The sequence below is a fragment of the Hipposideros armiger genome, unplaced genomic scaffold, assembly GCF_001890085.2.
Source record: "Hipposideros armiger isolate ML-2016 unplaced genomic scaffold, ASM189008v1 scaffold_66, whole genome shotgun sequence".
NCBI classification, from domain to species: Eukaryota; Metazoa; Chordata; class Mammalia; order Chiroptera; family Hipposideridae; genus Hipposideros; species Hipposideros armiger.
In genome coordinates this window covers 3,384,118-3,410,962 of record NW_017731416.1, presented here as the reverse complement: position 1 = coordinate 3,410,962, position 26,845 = coordinate 3,384,118, and the positions used below count along the sequence as shown (strand labels likewise).

The following is a 26,845-nucleotide window of genomic DNA, read 5'->3' as shown; positions in this document are numbered from 1 at the left end:
GTTATATGGACAAAGAACTTGCCTTTCTTCCTTCCAGTCTACAGTGTATTCACTCTCTTCTCTCAAAAGTATCGCTACTCTTAGTTTCCTTGCTTTGCACAACAGAATTTGAATGATGGGAGATTTTGAATGATGAGTATCAAATGAGCTGTACTCTTTCTCAGTCATACCTGCCCTGTGGGCCTCACCTGTGAGTGGCCATGAGAGGACAGAAAGCTGGTTTGGAGGCTGCAGGGGTTCTTGTGGCACTTTTGTTGCAGTGGATGGGACCCACAGAAACTGGCCTTTGTGGATTCCATAGACCTATAAAATTTGAAGGATGCTCCTCATAGCATTTTCTGTAACCTTACATTAATCACTGTGTCAATATATTTTTGTGCAGTTTCCAGTAAGATTGAATTGAATCGTAAGCTTATACAGGACCAGCAGGAACAGATTCAGCACCTAAAAAGTGTCACAAATGAACTTAAATCGGAGAAACTTCAGATATCCACTAATTTACAACGTCGTCAGCAACTGGAGGAGCAGTCTGTGGAATTATCCACTGAAGTTCAGTCCTTATACAGAGAGATAAAGGTAAGAACATTCGTACATGTTTGTTTTTTAAATTAGTTCAAATGTATGAAATGCTCTTTAGTAGTGTAGTGATTAAATTATAGTTATTGTAAGGATAAAATGAAAATGGTATAATAATTCTTTGTGTGGATCCTGGGTGACAGAACTTGTACAAATAGGTAAAGATTTCTGGGAGAAGGATTTCAGTCATAATGAAGCACTGGTTGCCTGGTTAATTTAGTAGTGAACTTCCTGTTATTGAAGGTGGTCAGGTGGTGGCTAACTCTATGTGAGGATTCCTGCTTGTATGGGAGCTTTGTCTTATCTACAGATTCTGTATACACATCAGACATTGCCTCAGTCATAGCACCTTTCCTATTTGATTCCAGATGCAATCTTGGAATCCTTCCCAAAACAGTGAACAGGCACTTAGTTGCCACAGTGAATGGAACCCATTTGGAATCCCTCATCTAGAGTAATCAAATCTAAGACCCAACCAATTACATTTTTGAACAGCTTTAGAAACAACAATCTTATCTAGGTTTTCATAATTATACACATTCAGAGTCCAGAGTGCTAACCATTACACAGTGGAACCCTTCATAATATACACATTCAGTAAGCACTAAATATATTATTGAATCCACAGTTACTATAAATGTTTCTTAAGTATTTCTAGATTACAAAGTATCATAGGCTTATATTTGTATAATTTTTTTTTAAAGATTTTTATTGGGGAACTGGGAGATGGGAACAGCGCTGCGGAATTGGGGGAAGGGGAACAGACAAGTTGCTGTCCTTTTGTTCTTCAGTCTAGTTGTGGAGGACGTTGCTTCACTGGCCCAAGTTGGCACCATCATTGTGCTCTTCCCGGGCGAGGCAGATCAGTCGCTGGCTTCTGGACAGCCGCTTACGGTGACTGCTGGCCGCTCACGCTGGCTGCTGGCTACACACGGTAGCCCATGGCAACCCACTGCCACAAGGGCTGCAGCCTACGCCGTCGCCGGCGACTCACGGCAGCCCAGCTCCAGTTGAGTTGCTGTTCAGCATCTTAGCTGTAGAGGGCAGTGTCACTGGCCCTCATACGTGGGATCCGAACTGGGGACCTCTGGCATCCCAAGCCAGCTCTTAACCAACGTGCCACTTGGCCGGCCCTATATTTGTATAATTTTTTAGTATTTATAAAACACTTTGACAATAAGCCACATAGTGTCTCAGTAACCCTGTTGAGATATGTGACTAAATCCCCTTTTACAGAAAAAGAAATTGAGACTTTTAGATGTCCCTTGACTTGCTCAAGTTCACACAGCTGCCATGTTTCTCCCAAAATAAGAACTAGCTGGAGAAGAAGCCCTAACACGATTCCTCCAGGATATGGAGGGCATGCACCCCTCACATGAGGGTTTTATGACCTGTTTTAGGGAGAAGGGTGCCTTTTCCACAAACTCCTTCAGACCTTAAAATATTTAGCCATATTTTAAAATATGCCAACGTGCCATATTTTGGCACCTACAATCATGCGAGGGCTTATTTTTCTGCTAGGGCTTATTTTGGGGAAAACAGGCTAGTAAGAGGCAGGGTTAATGTCAGAAATTAGGTCTTCTGATATCTAATACATTTGACTTCCAATTATCCCATTCACTTCCCAATATGATAAAATATACCTGCGTTGAAGTAATACCAAATAATTGTTTCTACCTTTGTAGATTCATTAGATATTTCAGGTTCTTAAAATGCTTGAGGATTATTGTTTGGAACAGTGATTATCATGTAATTATGCTGTAGAGATGTTACAAGGCCAAATAATGCAGACTTCTGATTAGTAAACTAGTTCATTACTTAAAAGCCCCTTTCCTTCCAACATAGGTGTGGACACATTAGTATCAATGTGTACCAGTACATTTTTCTTACCATAAAATACTAGTTAGTCTTAGCAAACTAAGCTCAAGGACAAAAGCGACCTTTATGGTCATATAAAAGAGAGGCCTGGAGTGAATGAGCTTTCCTGTTCTTTGGTCACACATACTGGGCCCCTGCAAACTCATAAAAACTTATACCTGAAGCCATGTGCTCATATAATTGGGAGCACATGGCGTAGATTAAAAATTGAGACAGTGGCTGAGGCAGTGTAGCACAGTGGCTCAGGGAGAGACTGGGGAGTGGAATGGGATTTGAATCCTGGCTCCTTTATTTACTGGCTGTTGTGACTCTGGATAGATAGATATTTCTGTGCCTGTTTGCTCATCTGAAATACGGGATGAAAATAATGGTACCTTCCTCATAGGGTGGTTGGAAGGAGCAAATGAGTTGATGTTTAAACCCTGATGCATAGGAAAGTGCTTTTACGACTGTAAAGCCCGACACCTGAAGTAAGATAATGGAATATATATATATAAGACTTTGTTTTTTATATTTTTAGGATGCTAAAGAGCAGGTAGGCCCTTTGGAAACAACATTGGAAAAGTTCCAGCAAGAAAAAGAAGAATTAATCTACAAAAAAAATACAAGCAACAAAATAACACAGGATAAAGTAAGATTTCATTTATATGTTTACTTACCAAATATATTTATTAAACATTATGTTGAGAGCACCATGTTGAACATCATTATTTCACATGAAATTAAAAACATGATAAGATATAGTATACTCAGATTTGTGACATAATCTCGATGTTAAAAATTCTTGTTAGACTAAAGATTAAATGTAGTTTGTTTTTTAACATAAAATAGAAGTTGAGACTGTTTAACCGAATCCCATAGGTGATAAAGGGAATTGTCTGAGATCATAAAATTTGCTGGTGATGAAAACTAGAGCCCCAGGCTCCCAGCTTCCAAGCCAGTGCTTCATTGTGCTCTTCTAATTAAGTTTTCGTTACTTTAATATATTTCCTTGGAAATAAATCTTAAATGCCCTGATCCTCAACCAGTCTATATTTAATAAATATTTTTCTACAGATGAATGATATCAAAGAGAAAGTTAAAAATATTCATGTTTATGTGAAAAACATTGAGAATTATATTCAAGATGGGAAAGACGACTATAAGAAGGTAATTAAAAACTTAAAACTATTTATTTGTTCATATTTTTGTTTCTTGTGCTTAAAGAATTTTCTTTTTTGTAGCAAAAAGAAACTGAACTTAATAAAGTAACAATTCAACTAAATGAATGCGAGCAACACAAAGAAAAGATAAGTAAGGAAATGGGAATCATGAGACAAGATATTGATACACAGAAGGTAGGTCTTTTTGGCTCATGGCTTATGGTATCACTTAGACCAATAATACTCTGTGTTTTGTACTTTTATTTTCAATAGGTTCATTAAGTAGAAATGCAAACAATAGAGAAAATTAATTCCAATAACATTTTTTCCTTTCTTTTTCATTTTTATTTTCAATAAAAGATCCATTTGATAAAAATTTAAATATAAAAGCCTAAAATTAAAACTCTGCCTCCCTTTCTGCTAATTCTCAATCTCACTTCTAGACATCATTACTGTTATAGCTTTTTGTTTGTTATTAAAGAGTTTCTTATTCATGTATCAGCAGATAGATAAATAATATATGTATATGTAGGTGTTTACTTTTACAGTTGAGCTCATGCCACTCATATTCTGCACCTTGCTTTTTTTACTTAATGCAATTTGATTTTACTTGTCAACTCAATTCACAGATTCATAACACTCTTTTTAATGATTATAAAATAATCCATTTTGTATATGTACCATAACTTGATTACTTTTTTCCTTACTGCAAACTGTGCAGTAAATATCCTACATATATTTGTATTTTTTCTTACATATTTTTATGTAGGATAAATTACACAAAACAGAGATTGAGGTATAATAATATATTTTTTAAAATTGTTTGTAGGTAAAATATATATTAAATCATCTTTTAGTTGATTCCTCTGTCATTTATTTTCTGTATTAAAGAAATTTATTTCCATAGTATAAATAAAATCATATTGAGAAACTATCTTCAACATGCCTTATGCAAGCATGATAGTTAATATACCTTTAAAAACTACAGTTGATGCTTGAACAATGAGGGGTTGGTGCCAACTCCCCACACAGTCAAAAATTTGTATATAACTTTTTTTTTTAATACATTTTTTTTTAATTGAGGAATTGGGGGGATGGGAACAGTGCTGGAGAATTGGGGGAGGGGAACAGACAAGTTGCTGTCCTTTTGTTTTTCAGCGACTCACAGCAGCCCAGCTCCAGGTCGAGCTGTTGTTCAGCATCTTAGCTGTAGAGGGCAGTGTCACTGGCCTTCATATGTGGGATCCAAACTGGGGCCCTCTGGTTCTTAAGAACCAAGCCAGTTCTTAACCATCGCGCCACTATCCGGCCCTGTATATAACTTTTGATTCCCCCCAAATTTAGTCCTCCCACACACCCCTAGAATCTGAGGATGTTCAAATCCTCTGTATAAAACGATGTAGATCAGTGCATACAGTTGACCCTCTGCATTCGCTCCCAACCATCATCAAAAACAGTACAGGTATTTATTGGAAAAAATCTGCATAATAAGCATGTGGTTCAGACCTGTATTGTTCAAGGGTCAACTGTGTACCATTTCTCTGTTCCTGTTGTTTTAAACAAAATTTGCTATTTGAATGTTTTAATGACTTGGTTATAAGTGGTAGTTAAAAATCTCTGAAGATTAGCCATATCAGCTTTTTGCAGGGTCTCTGTAGTGCCAAGAATTTCAAATATGTATATGAATATCAGTCAAAGGTAAATCTCTGCCATCTAATATATGCTGAATAACTATATAAATTTATGGTGCATATATAACAGAATACTTAGTTATCACTAGCTTATATGTGGGTTGCCTATTTAAAATCACCATCTATAAATCAGTAATACCCCTCCATGTGCATATACTAAGATGAGTAAGATTTACCAATCTGTCTCTTTTCAAGTTGATGGTCTAAACTTAGTGGATCTGACTGTATTAGTTTACTTCTGTAACCTACCTTGTTCCAGAAATCTATATAACATAGAGCAATGCCAAATAACATTTTAAATTAATGGAAAAATGAGACAAGGAGAGTAGTAAGTACAAGTCCTTGAATAACATTGTTTCACTAGAATGCTGATGAAATACCTAGGAACTTAACTCGTGATGTATCAGTTAGCCTATGGTAAAATTGGTTTTGTTATATATCATTTAACTTAAAGTTGCAGAACCCATTGACCACGTTAAGTGAGGACTTACTGGTTATAAAATGTAGGCCATGAAATCTGATATGCTTGCTAAAGATTCTAGTAGTCATATGAAGAGAGGAAGTTACAATTGGTTAAGATTCACATTGTCTCAAAGCTAAAAGGAAACCAGTTCCCTGTACTGAGACCACAGAAAAATGTCTTCAGAGGCGTTCACAGAAAGAAGACACTGTAGAGATTAATAAAAGTCATGTCTTCAATAAACTTCATGGGGCTATTTTTTTAAAGTGTGTTTTAGCATCTTTATCATCCCTTGATGAGGTTCCATAGAGGGTGGTGTATTTGAAGCCTAAAATAAATGTTAGAATGTTTAGAGAGCAAAGGTTAGATAGGGGCACCCATTACAAACATCTGTTTTTTCCCACTACTGGTATTTAATCAAGAAAATTTAAAATGTAGATAGACTAAATGCTCCAAACAAAAGACATAGGATGGCTTAATGGATATGAAACAAGACCCATACATATGCTGCCTACGAAAGAGCCACTTCAGATTGAAAAACACACACAGGCTGAAAGTAAAGGGATGGAAAAGGGTATTTTGTACAAATGAAAATGAAAAGTAAGCTGGAGTAGCAATACTTACATCAGACAAAGCAGACTTTAAAACAAAGACTGTAACAAGAGACAAAAAAGGACATTTCATAATGATAAAGGGATCAATCCAACAAGAAGTTATAATTCTTGTAAACATTTATGCGCCCAACATAAAACCACCTAAATATATAAAGCAAATATTGATGGACCCAAAGGGAGAGATCAGTAGTAATAGCAGGGAACTTTAACACCACATTGACATCAGTGATCATCCAGACAGAAAATCAACAAGGAAACAGCCTTAAATGACACATTAGACCAGATGGATTTAATTGATATTTTTAGAATATGTCACCCACAAACAGCAGAATATACATTCTTTTCAAGTACACATGGAACATTTTCCAGTGTAGACCAGGTTAGGCCACAAAACAAGTCTTGGTAATTTAAGAAGTTGCAATCACATGAAGCATCTTCTCTGATCCCAGTAGGATGAAACTAGAGATCAATTACAAGAATAAAACAAAAATACAAACACATGGAGGCTAAATAACATGCTGTAAACAATGGGTTAACAATGAGATCAAGGGAGAAGTCAAAAGATATCTTGAGAGAAATGAAAATGAAAATAATGACCCAAAGTTGATGAGACACAGCCAAAGAAGTTCTAAGTGGGAAATTTATAGCAATACAGGCCTACCTCAAGAAATAAGAAAAATGTCCAATAAACAATCTAACTTACACCTAAAGTAAATAGAAAAAGAACAAATAAAGCCTAAAGAGAGTGCAAGGAAGGAAATAATAAAGATCTGAGTGAAAAATAAATGAAATAAAGTCTTAAATACAAAAACAGAAAAGATCAAACCAATAGCTAATTCTCTGAAAAGATTAAAAAAAACTTGATAAATCTTTAGCCGGACTTTAAAAAAAAAAAAAAGAAAACCCAAATGAATAAAATCAGAAATGAAAGAGAAGCGACAACACCATAGAAATGCAAAGGATTACAATGAAATACTAAAAGTTTCAGGCCAACAAATTGGACAACCTGGAAGAAATGGATAAATTTCTACATAGTACAGCCTTCCAAGGCTAAATCAGGAAGAAAGAGAAAATCTGAACAGATCGATTACTAAAGAAATCTAATCAGTAATCAACACTATGAAAACACTCCGAACAATCAAAAGTCCTGTACCGGACAGTTTCATAGGTGAATTGTACCAAATATTTAAAGAATTAATACTTATCTTTCTCAAACTATTCCAAAAAATTGAAGAGGAGGGAAGGCTCCCAAACTCATTTTATGAGGCCAGCATTACCCTGATAACAGAGCCAGACAAGGACACTACAAGACAAGAATGTCCACTTTCACCACTCTTATTCAACATAGTATGGGAAGTCCTAGCCACAGCAGTCATACAAGAAAAAGAAATAAAAGGCATCCAAATTGGAAAGGAAGAAGTAAAACTGCCATTATTTGCAGATGAAATGATGCTATACAGAGAACCCTAAAGATTCCACCAAAAATACTATTAGAACTGACAAATGAATTCAGTAAAATAGGATACAAAATTAATATTAATCAGTTTTATTTTTATATACCAATAACAAACTATCAGAAAGAAATAAAATCCCATTTATAATTGTATAAAAAATAATAAAATACTTAGGAATAAATTTAACCAAGGAGGTAAAAGGCCTGTGTTCTGAAAACCATAAGACATTGGAGAAGATACAAATAAATGGAAGCGTATACCACACTCATATTGGAAGAATTAATATTGTTAAAGTTTCCATATTACCCAAAGGAATCTACAGATTCAATGCAATCCCTGTCAAAATACCAATGGCATTTTTCACAGAACTAGAACAAATAATCCTAAAATTTATATGAAACCATAGAAGACCCCAAGTAGCCAAAGCAATTTGGAGAAAGAAAAAGTTAGAGGTGTCCTGCTACCTGATAGCAAACTTTACTACAAGGCTATACTGTACTATAGTAATCAAAACAGCATGTTATTGGCATAAAAACAGATACATAGATCAATTGAACAGAGTAGAGAGCCCAGAAATAAACCCATGCCTATATGGTCAATTAATCTATGACAATTGAAGCAAGACTATACAATGAGGTAAAGACAGTCGATTCAATAAATGGTGTTGGGAAAACTAGACAGATAACATCCAAAAAAATAAAAACATACTAGACCTCTTTCTCACACCATATACAAGAATAAACTCAAAATGGATTAAAGACTTATATGTAAGTTTCAAAACCATAAAACTTGTAGAAAACATAGGCAATACACTCTTTGACATTGCTCTTAGTAATATTTTTTTGGATATACATATCTCCCCTGGCAAAGGAAACAAAAGCAAAAATTAGCAAGTGGGGCTATATCATGCTAAAAAGGTTTTTGCACAGCAAAGGAAACCATGAACAAAACGTAAAAACAGTTTACTGAATGGGTGAAGATATTTGCCAATGACACATTCAATAGGGGGTTAAATATCCAAAAAATATAATGAACTCATACAACTTATTACCAAATAAATAATCCCATTAAAAAATGGATAGAGGAACTGAATAGACATTTCTGCAAAGCAGACATGCAGAAAAACAAACATGAAAACATGCTCAAAATCATTAATCATCTGGGAAATGCAAATTAAAACCACAATGAGATATCACCTCATACCTGTCAGAAAGGCTGTCATCAGTAAATTAACAAACGTGTGTTGGTGAGGAAGTGAAGAAAAGGGATCCCTCTTGCAGTGTTAGAGTTGCAAATTGGTGCAGCCACTATGGAAAACTGTGTGAAGGGTCCTGAAAAAATTAAAAATAGAACTACCATAGACCTAGCAATTCCACTTCTGAATATTTATCCAAAGAAATCTAAAACACTAATTCAAAAAGATACATGCACACCTATATTCATTGCAGCATTAGTTGCAATAATCGAAATATGGAAGCAACCTAAGTGTCCATCAATAGAAAAATGGATAGGGCCGGCCGAGTGGTGCCATTGGTTAAGAGCTGGCTTGGGATGCCAGGGGGCCCCGGTTCGGATCCTACATATGAGGGCCAGTGACACTGCCCTCTACAGCTAAGATGCTGAACAACAGCTCGACCTGGAGCTGGGCTGCCATGAGTCGCCAGTGATGGCAGGTGGGTTGCAATGGGCTACCATGTGTAGCCAGCAGCCAGCGTGAGCGGCCAGCAGCTGCTGTGAGTGGCCGTCCAGAAGCCAGCGACTGATCTGCCTTGCCTGGGAAGAGCGCAATGATGGTGCCAACTTGGGCCAGTGAAGCAACATCCTCCACAACTAGACTGAAGAACAAAAGGATAGCAACTTGTCTGTTCCCCTTCCCCCAATTCCCCAATAAAAAAAATAATAATAATAATAAAATAAAATACAAAAATGGATAAAGAAGATGTGGTACATATATGTAATGGAATATTACTTGGCCATTTCATTCATAGAATGAGATCTTACTATTTGCAACAACATGGATTGATCTAGCAGTGGTTCTCAACCTGTGGGTCGCGACCCCTTTGGGGGTCGAACGACCCTTTCACAGAGGTCACCTAAGACCATCGGAAAACAAAAAGATATTTACATGACGATTCATAACAATAGCAAAATTACAGTTATAGAGTAGCAACGAAAATAATTTTATGGTTGGGGGTCACCACAACATGAGGGACTATATTAAGGGGTCGCGGCATTAGGAAGGTTGAGAACCGTTCTCTGTACAGGGTATTCTGCTAGGTGAAATATGTCAGACTACAACAAAGACCATATAACCTCTTATATGTGGAATCCTAAAAACAAAATAAATGAACAAACAAAACAGAGCTCATACCTGCAGAAAACAAATTGATGGGTGCCAGATTGGAAGGTGGTTGAGGAGATGGGAGAAAAAAGTGAAGGGATTAAGAAGTATAAATTGGCAGTTAGCAAATAAGTCACAGGGATGTACAGTATAGCATAGGGAATATAGACAGTAATATTGTATTAACTCTGTATGGTATCCGATGGGTCCTAGACTTATCGGAGTGATCACTTTGTAGGTATGTAAATGTCTATTCACTATGTTGTACACCTAAAAGTAATATAATACTGTATGTCAGCTGTAATTGAAAAATAATTTACAAAAGGAGTTATTTCATGCAATCATGAAAGCAAATTCCAGTGTTACATAATAGATGAAAGCAAGCAATAGCACATTCTCTTCTTCCTAATAAGGAAAAAGTACAGGGATAGTCCCTCATGGAAGAATTTTAGTCACAGCAGCTGAAGTGGTATATTAGGTTGCTTTGGCAACAAAAGGATATTTACAACTATATAATTTAATTACCTTTAACTGCTTATAATGATGCCTTTAATAGATATATCTATGTTTATGTTATTTCTAGTAAAACTGAAGGTAAACTTAATACCAGTTAATAACAAAACAATCTCCAAATAGTGATTTATAGATGGGCAGGGTTGGATATGAACACTAAATACATGTTTTGGCTTACAGTCTTCTCTCCCACATCCCAAATCCTTTTTCCCTGGTGACTCTGGAATTACTGTTGATAACAAGATATTGTTAACAAAGATCTGCCTCTCTCTCCCACTTTGCACATGACTGAATTTACCTCCTGGACAAGGGTTACCGAAGAAAGGAGGCTCCTAGGTCCCTCTTTGAGAAGTCCTGACTTTGAACTTGTGATGAGTTTTCTATAATCAGGCTGCTTTTTTGGGCCAAACCAACATTGTTTTTTCTCTAAATTTCAAAGAATCAACTTACAAATTTTTTACTAATGTTTGTTTCTTGACAACATAGCCCATTATAATCACCAGCCAACTACTGAAATAGTTGTGTTGGTGTTGCTGTTGCTGTTGCTGCTGCTGCTAAGTGATTAGGTCTGTTTTTAAGGACAAAACTACTCAATAAAAACAGCCAACTTTAAAATTTTTAAATTCAATTCAATGGCCAGAAAGTACATACTATTTTTTGGTACTTTTTACTGCCTTGTGTGATTATTTGTCAGCTTGAATGTAAAGGCCTTATCTCACATACTTAAAATAGTATTGGCACACATTAGGAGACATACTACTAGGCAAAAAAATTAGGGGGAAACTTTGATAGTAGTATTGGTCTCTTGTGATCTTTTAGATCAGTAGGCTCCATTATGGGTTCCTATGCAAGATGATCCAGTGGGATATAGGTATAAAATATTTAAACACCTAGTTAATATTTTTTATTTCATAATTTAAATCTCTGTTTCTTATATATGTGTGCCTTCCAGATTAGTCCAGGCTTGAAGATTCCTTCACACTGGCTTATTCCCCCTCTTTTGAGTTTTAACGTGATTCTAAGTAAGGTAGAATTAGCACTACCTGTCAGCAGTGACCTGTTATGAATCACATGTTGGATACTTGATTATTTTGTTAACTGGTTTAATATTTACGTTTAGATACAAGAAAGGTGGCTGCAGGATAACCTTACGTTAAGAAAAAGAAATGAAGAACTAAAAGAAGTTGAAGAAGAAAGAAAACAACATTTGAAGGAAATGGGTCAAATGCAGGTTTTACAAATGAAAAAGTATGTTGTTAAAAAGTCTTGTTTAAATAAAGGCCTTTACTGAATCGTGAAGATATTCAATACATGTTTTTTAAAAAGGATTAAGCCTTTAGCCTAAGTGTCCCTTGAGACTTACAGGAAGGTGGACAGAATTTTTATGCAAATATATTTCATGGCCTTACAAATTAAATTACTGAAGAAGTGATATAGAATTTATAGTTATACTGCAGAGTTGGGCAGGATTAAAAATGCCATGTCCACAGATTTTTGCTAGCCTGCCTCATAAGATAATGGTACTGAGCAAAAAGAATTATATGGCCCTGTGGACCCTGCCTGGATCAGAGCTTGTGCAGTCAATAATATTGCTAGTGGAGTTATTGCCAAAGTGATTTGCCATTGGAGACCCTTTTATATGGTCCCAGTTGTGATTATGTGCCAACCAGGGCAGGGTGTTTGTTTGTTTGTTTGTTTTTAAGATTCACGTGATTCTTCTTTCATCTGGTTTTATGGGCAGTTGCTACCTTCCTAGTACAGCAGAAAAGATTTTATTCTTGCCTTCTCTGCCTTAGAGTTGCCTTAAGAATTCTGTAAGAACCCGGTTGATGCTAAGGCATTAGACTGGTATAAAACGTGTGCTTGCCAAATACTTCTGAACCACCTCAACTGGTTAAATATAGGTCTGTCATTCACTCAGCCATTTCTTGTAGATTTTTCATTTTTCTTCTTGACTTTATATCGAAATCTGAATCAAAGAATGCTTAAGTTTTTCTAAAGGATATAGTAAATTGTAATTTTAATTTAATTTATAAAACCTAACAAATAGCTAATCCTGTTATTGTAAAATTTTTTGGTTTGGCTATTTAAAATCTCTTTCATATAACGAGGAAATCAGACTATAACTGGAAGCACTCATCTTCAGCTTCTTCATTTTTTATGCATTAGGATGCTAAGACCCAGAAAGTATCACAGGAAATGATGATGAAAGCCAGGAATGTGACCCAGATATCCCAACTCCCAACCCTCAGCTCTTTAATGCTGAAATGTTAGTGCTTTCGGTGTCAAGTTGGAAAAAGTACAGCTTTTAGAAGAAATTTTTAAGTAAAACAATTTATTCTTTGCTACCAAAGACCAAAACCAGATATTTTTATAATTCCTTCGGTGATTGGTACATAACAATGCTTTTTACATCCATTCAGACTGCTAAGTACAACTGCTCTTTTCCAAACCTTTCTTTAACCAGGACACAACAAAAATGTCAATAAAACAGATAATCAGGCCAATTCAATAAGGATGTTCATAAACTTGAGAACAGTGCCTGGCACATAAAAGGGTACTTAATATGTAATAGTTAAGTAAATGAAGATTTTTAAAGGATACATTAAAATCTGTATTATCTACTAACTTACCAGAAAAGTTTGGATATTTTACTATTTTGAGTTAGTGTTTACGCTGTTTTTGTATACTTGTGTGAGAGAAAGTTTGTTTTCAAAGAGGAGTACAAACTTTTAATAATTACTGGGTTGTTGGAAAAGTCATGACATATATTTTCTATGTTTTTTGTTGCAAAAATGCGTCATGACTTTTCCGACAACCCAGTATTACTGTAGAAACTACTAGTGTAATTGAGATAAAATTATATTTGTTTTGACATTGTGAAAAAATTATGACACTGTTTTTGAATAACTTGTCAGCATTTGTATTTATACATTCTCAGTTCACAGTGAAAAGTTTGTGAATTTGTAATATTAATCACCAACAGTGCTTTACTTAGGTTAGTCAGTGTCTAAAAGTCAGTAACTTGCTCACTGCTCACATGCTATGAGAGTTCTTTATTCAGCACACAAAAATCAATTGTTTAGAAAACTAGATGTTTCAGAGATTTGGAAGGAGGAAGATTTTCTTTCATACTGAGCCTTAAAAAAGCAAGGAGAGATTCTGTTGTATGCTGATTGTTACAGAGAATGATAAATGATATTTATCTCACTAATGAGATCTGACTTTTCTACTTCAGGCTGCTACAAGCTAAAAACAGTCCTCATTTGTCATTTTTCCCTTTTATAGTGAACATCAGGAATTGGAATCAAAAATAGACAATATAAAAAGAAATCATAATTTGGCAATAGGGCGACAGACAGGTTATGAGGAAGAAATTATTCGTTTTAAGAAAGAACTTCGAGAACCTCAATTTCGAGATGCCGAGGAAAAATATAGAGAAATGATGATTGTTATGAGAACAACAGAGCTTGTGAATAAGGATCTGGACATTTATTATAAGACCCTTGACCAGTAAGTATTGGGCTGGGGATTTGGTTCCCATTGGAATGAATATCAACTAGCATATTTTAGTCATATTTTCCTCCTTTCTTACTTTTTAATTATATTTAATACGTACCAAAGAATGAAAAAAATATATATGTGGATACACATACACATACTAAAGTTATGAAGGTAAGTTATAATGCATAGAAATACTAAGGAGTGTTCATAATACCACCCCCCCTCCCGACACACCCAACCCAAGAACTTGACCATTATCACTAATTGGCATCCACTTACATGCTCCTCCTCATCTCAACCTTCTAACATTTCCACTCCCTGTAACCATTGGTACAGATTTTTTTTATTATTATTATTATTATTAGTTTCACATGTATAAAACAATGTAATAGTTAGACATTTACAATCCTCACAAAGTGATAACTCCCCCTGCACTCTACTACCCCTCTGACATCGTATATAGCTGTTACAGCCACTGACTCTGTTCCTTATATTCCACATCCTGTTACTATATATATATTTATTAAATTATAGTTGACGTTCATTATTATTCAGCTTCAGATGTATACTGCAGTGGTCAGGCAGCAGATTTTTGCTTTCTGTGCTTTTTTTTCTTTTTTTTTTTAAATTTTTATTGGGGAATTAGGGGATGGGAACAGTGCTGGGGAATTGGGGGAAGGGGAACAGACAAGTTGCTGTCGTTCTGTTCTTCAGTCTAGTTGTGGAGGATGTTGCTTCACTGGCCCAAGTTGGCACCATCATTGCGCTCTTCCCAGGCGAGACACATCAGTCGCCCGCTTCTGGACGGCCACTCACTGCGGCTGCTGGCCGCTCACGCTGGCTGCTGGCTACATACGGTAGCCCATGGCAACCCACTGCCACAGGGGCTGCAGCCTATGCCGTCGTCGGCAACTCACAGCAGCCCAGCTCCAGGTTGAGCTGTTGTTCAGCATCTTAGCTGTGGAGGGCAGTGTCACTGGCCCTCATATGTGGGATCCGAACGGGGGCCCTCTGGCATCCCAAGCCAGTTCTTAACCATTGCGCCACTCGACCGGTCCGCTTTCTGTGCTTTTTAAAAAATAATTTTATCATATGTATGTTTTTTCTAGCTTTTTAAAAATATCATATTCTGTGTACTCTTCTAGGATTTGCTGTTTTAAATTTTGTTTTTATGTATTCGTGTTGCTTATTGCTACTTTCATCTTCACTGACATACAGAATTCTGTTGTGGGAATATACCACTATGTGTCCATTCTCCTGTAGATGGACATTCAGTGGTTTCTGGGTCTTTATCCTTCCTGCTAAGAACATTCTTGTCATGTCTGCTGGAGCAAAACCATAAGAGATTCCCTAAAGTATATGTGGGAGTAAAATTTCTGGGTTGCAGGATATGCTCAGTTTTACAAAATAATGTTAATTTTTTTGCAAAAGTAATTTTACTAGTTTTCACCACTAGCAAAATATAAGGATATTTTTTTGACACATCCTCTGACATTGATTATTGTCAGTGTCTTAATTTTTGTTAATCTAAGAGGTTTATAATAGTAAATCATTGTGGCCTTGATTTGCAGTCCTTGATTTCTAATATCATTGAACATCTTTTCATGTTTGATCATTTTGTTTCCTCTTTGAAATGTTTGTGGCTTTTACCCATTTTTAATGTGTCACTGGCCATCTTATTGATTTGCAGGCATTCTTTATCTCTTCTACATTTTAGTTCTTTTTCAGTTATATGTATTACATGTATTTTCTCAAGCTTTTTGTGTTTATCTTTTCACTTTTTTACAGTGTCTTAATGAACAGATTTGATTTTTAAGGTAGTTGAATTTACCAGTCTTCTGTGGTTAGCTTTTTTTATATATTTAAGAAATCCTTCCCTACTACTACATTTTCTTCAAAAAGTTTTAGTTTTGCTTTTCACATTTAAGTATTTAATCTTAAATTGAATTTTATGTACAATGTGAGGTAGAAATCCAAATTCATTTTTCCCTTGTGGATAACCAATATCTGGCTCTGTTTATTGAATATTCTTTTCTTAATGATCTGCAGTGTCACGTATGTCATATATCAGAATTTCATATGTGTATCAGTTCTGGGTTTTCCATTCTATTTCATTGGTAATTTTGCCTATCTCTGTGCCATTGCTGAGACTGTTTTAATTACTACAACTTTATAATATATTCAGCATATAACTGAGTTTTGCTTTTTATTCAGTTTGACCATCTTGGTCTTTTAACTAGTGAATTTAGTCCTTTCCAGTCATTGTGATTGATTACTTAACAGAGTTGTGTTTATTCGTCTTTTTTCCTGCTCTCTTCTATGGGGTTGATTTATTTTTCTTTATTCCTCTTGTTTCCCATTGGGTTGTAAATGATATATTCTATTTTAGTTATTTAGGTGTTTACCTTTAAATTTTTAACATGGATTTCTTTTCTTTAAGATTTTATTTTTATTTGGGAATTGGGGGAGGCGAACAGTGTTGGGGAATTGGGAAAGTGGACCAGCCAAGTTGTTGTTCTTCAGTTTTCATTGTGGAGGGTGCCAGTCGCCATCTGGCTGCCCGTCAGCAGCTCGTGGCCTATTAGCTCAGGGTGCTGTGTTCACTCTTAGTTGCAGGTGGACGTAGCCACCATCCCAAGCGGGAGTCGAACAGCAGCCTTGTTGTTAAGAGCGCACACTCTATCCAGTGAACCATCCAGGGGGCAGCTCAGCTCAAGGTGCCACATTCAGTCTTAGTTGTGGGTGGGTGTAGCCCACCATCGAACAGGCAATCTTGTGGTTACACCAGCTGAGCCATCCTGCCACTTGTTGGCAGCTTGGCGACAGCTCAGCTCATGTCATTGTCTTCAATCTAGTTACTCACTGGCCCATGTGGGAATCTAACCGGCAGCCCTGTTGCTCAGAGCTCGCACTTTTTTTTTAAAGATTTTGTTGGGGAATTGGGAGAGGGGGAACAGCGTTTGGGGAATCGGGGAAGGGGAACAGACAAGTTGCTGTCCTTTTGTTCTTCAGTCTAGTTGTGGAGGACGTCGCTTCACTGGCTCATGTTGGTATTATCATTGCGCTCTTCCCGGGTGAGGCAGATCAGTTGCTGGCCTCTGGACGGCCACTCACGGCGGCTTTTGGCAGCTCACGCTGGCTCCGGCCACACACAGTAGCTTGTGGCAGCCCACTGCAGCAGGGGCTTCAGCCTACGCCATTGCCGGTCACTCAACGGCAGCCCCGCTCCAGGTTGAGCTGTTGTTCACCATCTTAGCTGTAAAGGGCAGTGTCACTGGCCCTCGTGGAATCCAAACCAGGGCCCTGCTGCTCAGAGCTGGCATCCCAAGCCAGCTCTTAACCAATGCACCACTCGGCCGGCCCAGAGCTACGCTCTTAAGCCAACTCTTAGCCAGCTGAGCCACTTGGCCGGTCCTTAGCATGCATATTTTAAAATCAAATGCATTGATTCTCAGAGTGGTTCTGGAGCAGCATTATCAGTATCACCTTGGAACTTGTTAGATAGGAAATAGGGATAGAGATGCAGTCCCACATCCACAGTGTTGAGATTAATAAACAGCTCGGCTTCAGAAGTTCCCCCTGTGGAGCAATAGGTCTCTGCCCATGTCAGGCTCAACATCCCAGGGCACCGGTGCTGGGAAGGGGAGTCCCCATAACATCTGGCTTTTAACACTAGCCAGGGATACCAAGAGAGTTGAAGGACAGTGGGAGACCAAAATGCTGTTCTTAAAGGGTTTGCACACAAACTCGCTCAAGGCTCTATCATAGAGACAGCAGTTCAAGTAGTGCCTGGGTCATATGGGGAGGAATTAAACAGACTAACTTTAGGATGAGGCTGGAGGGCCAGGCATCAGTGAGAATTCTCTGGGAAGACGGAAGCACTGGCAGATTTCATTGTTCCTTTGTTGAGCTCTCCTCCCCTAGCAGGCCTCACATAGGTGGGCACAAAATCTGTCATCCTCCATTAACCTGGCTAACACTGTTTGCCCTGCCCCAACCAACTTGATCGCCTGGCCGTAGCCTCTTCCAACAACTCCAGACCCTCCACACAATTAGTAGCCAGCCTCAGCCCACACCAGTCTCTGCCAAACACCCTCAAGCTCCACACAAGTGGCGACTTGCACTGCAGTCTATCCCAAACACCCTGACACTCAACACAACAGCGGATGGCCTCAGTTCACATCATAACTCCCACCCAACAGTCCCAAGCCTGGCACAAGTGGCAGCTGGCCTCAGTTCACATTGTAGTCTCTCCCAAGCGCCTCCAATCCCAGCACAAGTGGGATCAGCCACAGTTCACATTATCATAGTTCCTACCAAGTGGCCCCAAACCTGGCACAAGTGGCAGCTGGCTGCATCCCACACCTCTCAAGAGGCTCCAGACTTGACATACCTGGCAGCCAGCCACAACTGCATCCAAGCAGCTCCGTAAGCAACACACCCAATGAGCAACCTCACCTAGCACCAGAGTCCTGCTGGAATGACTCCTGCTCCATGGGACCAGCCCCCACACAATAGCTCTTCCACTATAGTCAGCCGGTCCTTACAGCCAGGAGGCATAAGGATCAAGACCACTCACCAAAATGCCGCAGCAATCACAGCTCAACTACAACAGGAGGACACACACAACCCACATGAGACACCCCTGGAGCATCTGGTTATAGTGATAAGGGGAGACTGTGCCACTGGGACTCACAGGACACCTACATAAGGCCACTGTTTGTTTCAAGACTGGAAGACATAGCAGATCTGCCTAATATATAGAAACAAACAGCCAAAATAACGAAAGAGAGAAATGTATTTCAAATGAAAGAACAGGACAAAACTCCAGAAAAAGAACTAAACGAAACAGAGACAAGCAATCTACCAGATAAAGAGTTCAAAACAATGGTTATAAAGATTCTCAAACTCAAGAGAAGAATAAATGAACTCAGTGAGAACTTCAACAAAAAGGCAGAAAATATTGAAAAGAACCAGTCAAAACTGAAGAATACCATAACTAAAATGAAAAATACACTAGAGGAAATCAGCATCAGGTTAGATGATGCAAAAATACAAATCAGTGATCTGGAAGACAAGGTAGTGTAAATCACCCAACTGGAACAGCAAAAAGGAAAAAAAAAATTTAATGAAGATAGTTTAAGGGACCCCTGGGACAACATCAAGCATACCAACATTCTTATCATAGGGGTCCGAGAAGAAGAGAAAGAAAGGGATAGAAAACCTATTTGAAGACATAATTACTGAAAACTTTCCTAACCTGATGAAGTAAATAGACATACAAGTCCAAGAAGTGCAGAGAATCTCAAACAAGATGAAGCCATAGAGGCCCACTCCAAGACACATCATAATTAAAATGCCAAAAGTTAGTGATAAAGAGAGAATCTTAAAAGTAACAAGACAGAGCAGTTATGTACAGGGGAGCCCCCATAAGACCACCAGTTGATTTTCAACAGAAGTTTTGTAGGCCACAAGGGAAAGGTGTGATATAGTCAAAGTGATGAAAAAGGGAAAAAAACCTACGACCAGTAATACTCTGCCCAGCAAGATTATTATTCATAACTAAAGGAGAGATAAAAGTTCCCCAGACAAGCAAAAACTAAAGAGTTCATCACCATTAAACAGGCATTACAAGATATGTTAAGGGACTTCCTTGAAGTGGAAAAGAAAAGGCCAAAACTAAGAGTAAAATATAGGAAAGAAAATACTTATTAAAAGTAGTGGGTCAGCGAATTACAAAGCTAATATGAAGGTTGAAAGACAAAAGAAATAATATGTGTAAATACAATAATATATTAAGGGATACAAAAGATCTAAAATATGACAAAAACACATTTGAGGGGATAAAACATTTAATGTGCTTTTAGAATGCATTTGAACTTTTATAAGCAACCATCAACTTAAAATAGACTGCTATAAACATAACTTGTATAAGAATCTCATGGTAACCAAAAAACCAAAAATCTATAGTGTATAGTGGATGCACAAAAAAGAGAAATACAAACAACTATAGAAATTCATCAATGTACAAGAAACGAGAGTGAGAGAAGAAAGGAACAGAGAAGAACCACAAAAATAATCAAAAAACAATAAAGTGACAATAACTACATATGTATCAATAATTACATTTAATGTAAATGGACTAAATGCTTCCATCAAAAGACATAGAGTGGCTAAATGGATGAAAAAAAAAAAAAGACCAAAGCATATGTTGCCTACAAGAGACTCGCTGAATAACAAAAGATGCATACAGAATGAAAGTGGAGTAATGAAAAAAGATATTTAATGGAAATGGAAAAAGATGGGGTAGCAGCACTTATGTCAAAATAGACTTTAAAACAAAAGCTGTAACAAGAGACAAAAAAGGGAATTACATAATGATAAAGGGGTAAATCTAATTAAAGGATATAACTCTTGTGAACATCTACTCACACAACATAATAGCACCTAAATGCATAAAGCAAAAATTAACAGACATAAAGGGAGAGATTAACAGTAATGCAATAATGCTAGGGGATTTTAGCACCCCACTTTAATCAGTGGGGTGTAAATCAATATGGAAACAGTGGCCATAAATGACATATTAGAGCAGGTGAAGTTAATAGACATTTACAGAACATCTCCCCCTCCCCCCAAAACAATACACACAAAATATTTATAGACCACATGTTAGGCTACAAAACATGTCTCAGTAAATTTAAGAAGTTGAAATCATAGCAAGTTCTCCCATCATAACAGTATGAAACTGAAATCAATTACAAGAATAAAACTGGAAAAAAATACAAACATGGAGTAAACAATATGCCACTAAATAATCGATGGGTTAATGAAGAAATTAGGGAGGAAATCAAAAGACACCTTGAGACAAATGAAAATGGAAATACAACAACCCCAAATTTGTGGAATACAGCAAAAGCAGTTCCAAGAGGGAAATTTATAGCAATACAAGCCTACCTTAGGGAACAAGAAAAAAATTTCAAACAACTTAACCTTAAACCTAAAAGAACTAGGAAAAGAACAAACAAAGCCCAGAGTGAGTAAAAGGAAGGAAGTAATAAAGATCAGAGCAGAAATGAATGAAATAGAAAATTTAAAAACAATAGGAAAAATCAATGAAACTAAGAGCTGGTTCTTTAAAAAGGTAAAGAAAATTAATAAACCTTTAGTCAGACTCATCAAGAAAAACAGCGCCAAAAAAACCAAAAAAACAAATGAAAGTGGAAAAGTGACAACTGACATCACAGAGATACAAAGAATTATAAAGGAATACTGCAAACATTTTTATGCCAAGAAATTGGACAACTTAGAAGAAATGGATAAATTCCTAGAAACATAAAATCTTCCAAGACAAAATCAGGAAGAAATAGAAATTCTGAACAACCCATTACTAGTAACCAAATCAGCAATCAAAAAACTCCCAACAAACAAGTCTTAGACCAGATGGCTTCACAGGTGAATTCTACCAAACATTCAAAGAAGCATTAATATTGACCCTTCTCAAACTATTCCAAAAATTGAAAAGGAGTAATAGCTCCCAAACTCATTTTTTCAATGCTAGCATTATCCTGAAACCAAAACCAGCAAAAGAAACTATAAAATAGAAAGTTACAGGCCAATATTCCTGATGAACATAGATGCAAAAATCCTCAACAAAATATCAGCAAACTGAATTCAGCAATATATTAAAAAGATCATACACCATGATCAAGTGGGATTTATTCCAGGTATGTAAGGTTGGTTCATTATCCACAAATTAACATGATACAACATATAAACAAACTGAAGGATAAAAATCATATTGCAGTAGATGCAGAAAAAGCTTTTAACAAAATACAACACCCATTTATGATTTTAAGAAAAGAACTCTCAGCAAAGTGAGTACAAAGGGAACATACTTCAACATAATAAAGACCACATATGGCAAACCCACAGCTGACATCATACTCAGTGATGAAAACCTAAAAGCTTTTTAATACAAGGATGTCCACTTTCACCACTCTTATTCAACATAGTAGGGGAAGTCCTAGGTACAGCAGACAGGAAAAAGTAATAAAAGGCATCTAAATTGGAAAGGAAGAATTAAAACTGTAACTCTGCAGATGACATGATACTATATATAGAAAACCCTAAAGATTCCACCAAAAGACTATTCAAACTAATAATGAATTCTGTAAAGTTGCAGTATACAAAGTTAATATTCAGAAATTGGTTGTCTTTTTATACACTAATAACGAACTATAAGAAAGAGAAGTTAAGAAGACAATCCTATTTACAGTTGCATCAAAAAGTCATGTACTCTGAAAACTGTAAGACATTAATGAAAGAAATTGAAAAAGACACCAGTAAATGGAAAGCTATACTGTCCTCAGAGATTGGAAGAATTAATATCGTTAAAATGTCCATATTACCCAAAGCAATCTTCACATTCAGTGCAATCTTTATCAAAATACCAATGGTATTTTTCACAGAATTAGAACAAATAATCCTAAAAATTTTATGGAACCACAAAAAAAACCCCACCAAATAGCAAAAGCAATCTTGAGAAGGAAAAACATAACTGGAGGTATCATGCTACCTGACATCAAATCATACTACAAGGCTATAGTAATCAAAACAGCATGGTACTGGAATAAAAACAGACACATAGATCAATGGAACAGAATAGAGACGCCAGAAATAAACCCATGCCTATATGGTCAGTTAATCTATGACAGAGGAAGCAAGAATATACAATGGGGTAAAGACAGTCTAGTCAATAAATGGTGTTCGGAAAACTGGGCACATGAAAAATGAAGCTAGACCACCATTTTACATCATATACAAGAATAAACTCAAGATGGATTGACTTAAATGTAAGACCTGAAACCATAAAACTCCTAGAAATAAACATAGGCAATAAACCCTTTTCACATTGCTCTTAGTATTTTTTTTAGATATGTCTCCTCGGGCAAGGGAAACAAAAGAAAAAAAATAAATGAAACTATATCAAATAAAAACTTTTGTACCACAAAGGAAACCATGAAGAAAACAAAAAGACAACCTACTGAATGGGAGAAGTTGTTCACAAATGATTTATCCAATAAGAGGTTAATGTCCAAAATATATAAAGAACTCATGCAACTCAACATCAGAAAAATCCATTTAAAAATGAGCAGAGAACTTGAATAGACATTTCTCCAAAGTAGACATATGCAGATGGCCAACAGACACCTGAAAAGATGTTCAACATCACTCATCATTAGAGAAATGCAAATCAAAACCACAGTGAGGGGCCGGCCAAGTGGCTCAGTTGGTTAAGCATTCCCTCAAGAGTGTGACAGGAAAAAGTAATAAACAGGGTCGCCGGTTTGATTCCTAGCCTGAGCTGAGCTGCCAACAAGTGGCCGGATGGCTCAGCTAAAAAAAAAAAAAAAAAAAAAAACCACAGTGAGCTATCACCTCACACTTGTCAGAATGGCTATTATTAAAAAAAAAAAGTAGTAGTAGATGTGAGGATGTGGAGAAAAAGGTACCCTCGTGCACTATTGGTGGGATTGTAAACTGGTACAGCCACTATGGAAAACAGTATGGAGATTCCTTAAAAAATTAAAAGTAGAATTACCATGACTCATCAATCCCACTACTGGGTATTTCTCCAAAGAAATCAAAAACACTAATTCAGAAAAATAAATGCACCCTATGTGTATTGCAGCATTATTTACATAGCCAAGATATGGAAGCCACCTAGGTATCAATCAGTAGATGAATGGATAAAAAGGATGTGATAGGTATATACAGTGTAATATTACCCAGTCATAAGAAAAAGAATGAAAACTTGCCATTTCCAACAGTATGGATGGATCTAGAAGGTGTTATGCTAAGTGAAATAATTCAGAGAAAGACAAATACCATATGATTTCACTTATGAGTGTGATGAAAAACTACAGTGAATGTTTAAAAATTTATTACAGTAAAAGACACATTGCCATTAATCCCCCTCAAAATACTCTACCTCGCTTTGAACACACTTATCCCATTGTTCTTGCCACTTTCTGAAGCAGTTCTGGAAGTCCTCTTTTATGAGTGTCTTTAGTTGTGCTGTCATGGCTGCCTCGATGCACTGAATCGATGCAAAACATTTACCTTTCATGGTCATTCTGACTTTGGGGAAGAGCCAGAGTTGTACTGTGCTAGATCCTGTGAATAAGGTGGATGAGGACACACCATAATGTGTTTATTTGATAGAAATTGCTGTACCAGAAGCGATGTATGACACCGAGCTTTTCCATTGTGATCAAAAACTACAGTGAATGCTGCTGCCGAGTGCCATCCAATGGAAAGGCAGGGATTTTCAATACAAGAAGCAATGTGTTGAACCTCAGTACAATTTGTGACAAGTTTCAACTTGTTTGGTGCAGTCAGTCGGGTGTGAGCTACGGTTGAGAGAAGGTGTGTTTTAAAGTGTGCTGTAAATCATCCTCCATTATGACAATGCCCTGTGTCACACATCACTTCTAGTATAGGGCAATTTATGTCAAATAAAAGCATTATGGTGTGTCTTTATCTACCTTATTCACCGGATCTGGCACCGTATGATCTTGGTTCTTCCCCAAAGTCAAAATGCTTCAAGACATTGAGGCAGCCGCCACAGCTCAACTAAAGACATGAAAGACTTCCACAACTGCTTCAGAAAGTGGTAAGAATGATGGGATAAGTATGTTCAAAGCGAGGAGGAGTATTTTGAAAGGGATTATAGCAATGCGTCTTCTGTAATTTTTTAAATTTAAACATTCACCGTATTTTATCACACCTCATATGTAGAACCTAAAAAACAAAACAAGAACTAACTCATAGATCCAGAGAACAAAACTGATAGTCATTAGATAAAAAGGGGGTGAGGAGATGGGTGAAAAGGTGAAGGGGATTAAGTACAAATTGCCAGTTATAAAAGTAGTCATGGGATGTAAAGCATAGGGAATATAGACAATATAGTCAATAGTATTGTAATAACTGTATGTTGCCAGATGGGTACTAGACTTATCAGGTGATCGCTTTGTGTGGTATATAAATGTCTTATCACTATGTTGTATACCTGAAACTAATATAATATGCATGTCAACTATAATTTTATGTTTGTTTTTTTTTTGTTTGTTTTTTAGCTGAGCCATCCTGCCACCTGTTGGCAGCTCAGCAGCAGCTCAGCTCGGGCTGGACATCGAGCCGCTGTTGCTCAGAGCTCACACTCTTGAGCGAGCTCTTAACCAACTGAGCCACTCAGCCGGCCCTGTCAACTATAATTTTAAATAATTTTTTTTAAATCAGAAGTTCACTGAAATTTTTTTTTAAAGTGACCCAGCTCTTGAATTTGACAAAATAGATGTGGTTAATCACTTACAGAACAATCTCAGTGGCCTGGTTGGAACTGAAGCCTTGGAGTTGGATGAGGAAAGTTTGGATTGTTAAGAAATGGAGACAATGAGTATAGATAATTCTTGCAAAAAGTTCTTCTGTAAAGGGGAGCAGAAAAGTGGGGTGATGGCTAAAGGGGAATGATTGGCCCAGTTAGGTAGGTTAGGTGGGTTTTGTTTTAAATTTTACTTGCACATATTCTGCTACAAGGTAGTTCTTCTACTTAGTACATTGACCTGCAGACCTGGGTTTCATATGCATTAACTGAACAGGAAACTACACCTAGGAGCCCTCCAGCTATCCTTACAGACCCCAAGGGCCAGTGACAGCAGGAAGAAAAGGAATTCCTTCAATAAGGCACCTGTTCATTCCAGAACCCCTGTTCTGTTCTCTCTTGTCAGGCTCTGGGAAGACAGAGATATCATACCATCCCTCCTGCAAACTGCTAACAGTCCAGTAGGGTAGACCACAGTCTGGTTGACCTGGGCCTTGAATAATGAAGGAAGGGCATTTCAGTAGAGAAAAGGGCCTCAATCACAGAGGCATCACACTGAACAGAGTGAGGGTATGGGAGGGGGCTTGCAGAGGCAGGGAGGTACAGGGGTGCATCCCAGCAATTAGGCTTAATGTAGGGACAAAGCTAAGCTGTTTACCAAGTTCTGTTATCTGGTAATCAGAAGAAAATAAGTGGTACAGATTTCCCCCAAATTGAGTCTTTGTGGGCTTTTGCTTGCAAACTGTGGCTCTTAAGGTTTATGTTATGAGCCTTAACTTTGCCTTCTCACCTAGAAGAAAGTGAGGTACAAAATTTCCCTCATTGTTTCACCTCTTAGAATGAAGCATGCAGTCAGTGCAATTGTTGCATTCAGCTATCTATTTAAGGTAACACAGGAAATTAGCAATGCATTTTCAAGAAAAGCAGATTACCATCTGTTATTAGTAATCATCTAAAAACATCACTGATTGTAAGCATTGCCAGTGGTCAGAGACGCTCTAGATGAGAAGGGGGAAAATATCCATCATTTAGAATGTATTACTCCTTGCCCCCTTAATAGAATATGTCAATTAAAATTAAATGATTTTAGAATATATCACTCAAAATACACTGTTCTACCCTATACCCAGTGTTCCACTGTCATTCTTCCTCAAACATGGAATGTTGCATACACCACTTCTGAGACTCAGAAGTGCAAACATGTAACTTTTACAGTTTTGCATCCAAGGCAGCCAACTCAGTGAGTCTTTTCAGAGCCTTGCTCCTGACATGCGCATGGAGGATGTAGC

General features: G+C 37.1%; 1 protein-coding gene across 1 annotated transcript in view; it reads left to right on the top strand.

Moving 5' to 3' along the window:
* The window catches only part of RAD50 (RAD50 double strand break repair protein), a 101,531-nt gene that overhangs the window by 62,326 nt on the left and 12,360 nt on the right, over positions 1-26,845 (top strand). The window contains exons 15-20 of the mRNA XM_019642161.1: positions 383-576; positions 2,975-3,085; positions 3,511-3,603; positions 3,678-3,791; positions 11,790-11,917; positions 13,958-14,182. Coding sequence (XP_019497706.1) covers positions 383-576; positions 2,975-3,085; positions 3,511-3,603; positions 3,678-3,791; positions 11,790-11,917; positions 13,958-14,182 — 865 coding nt within the window. The remainder of the gene's footprint in view (positions 1-382; positions 577-2,974; positions 3,086-3,510; positions 3,604-3,677; positions 3,792-11,789; positions 11,918-13,957; positions 14,183-26,845) is intronic.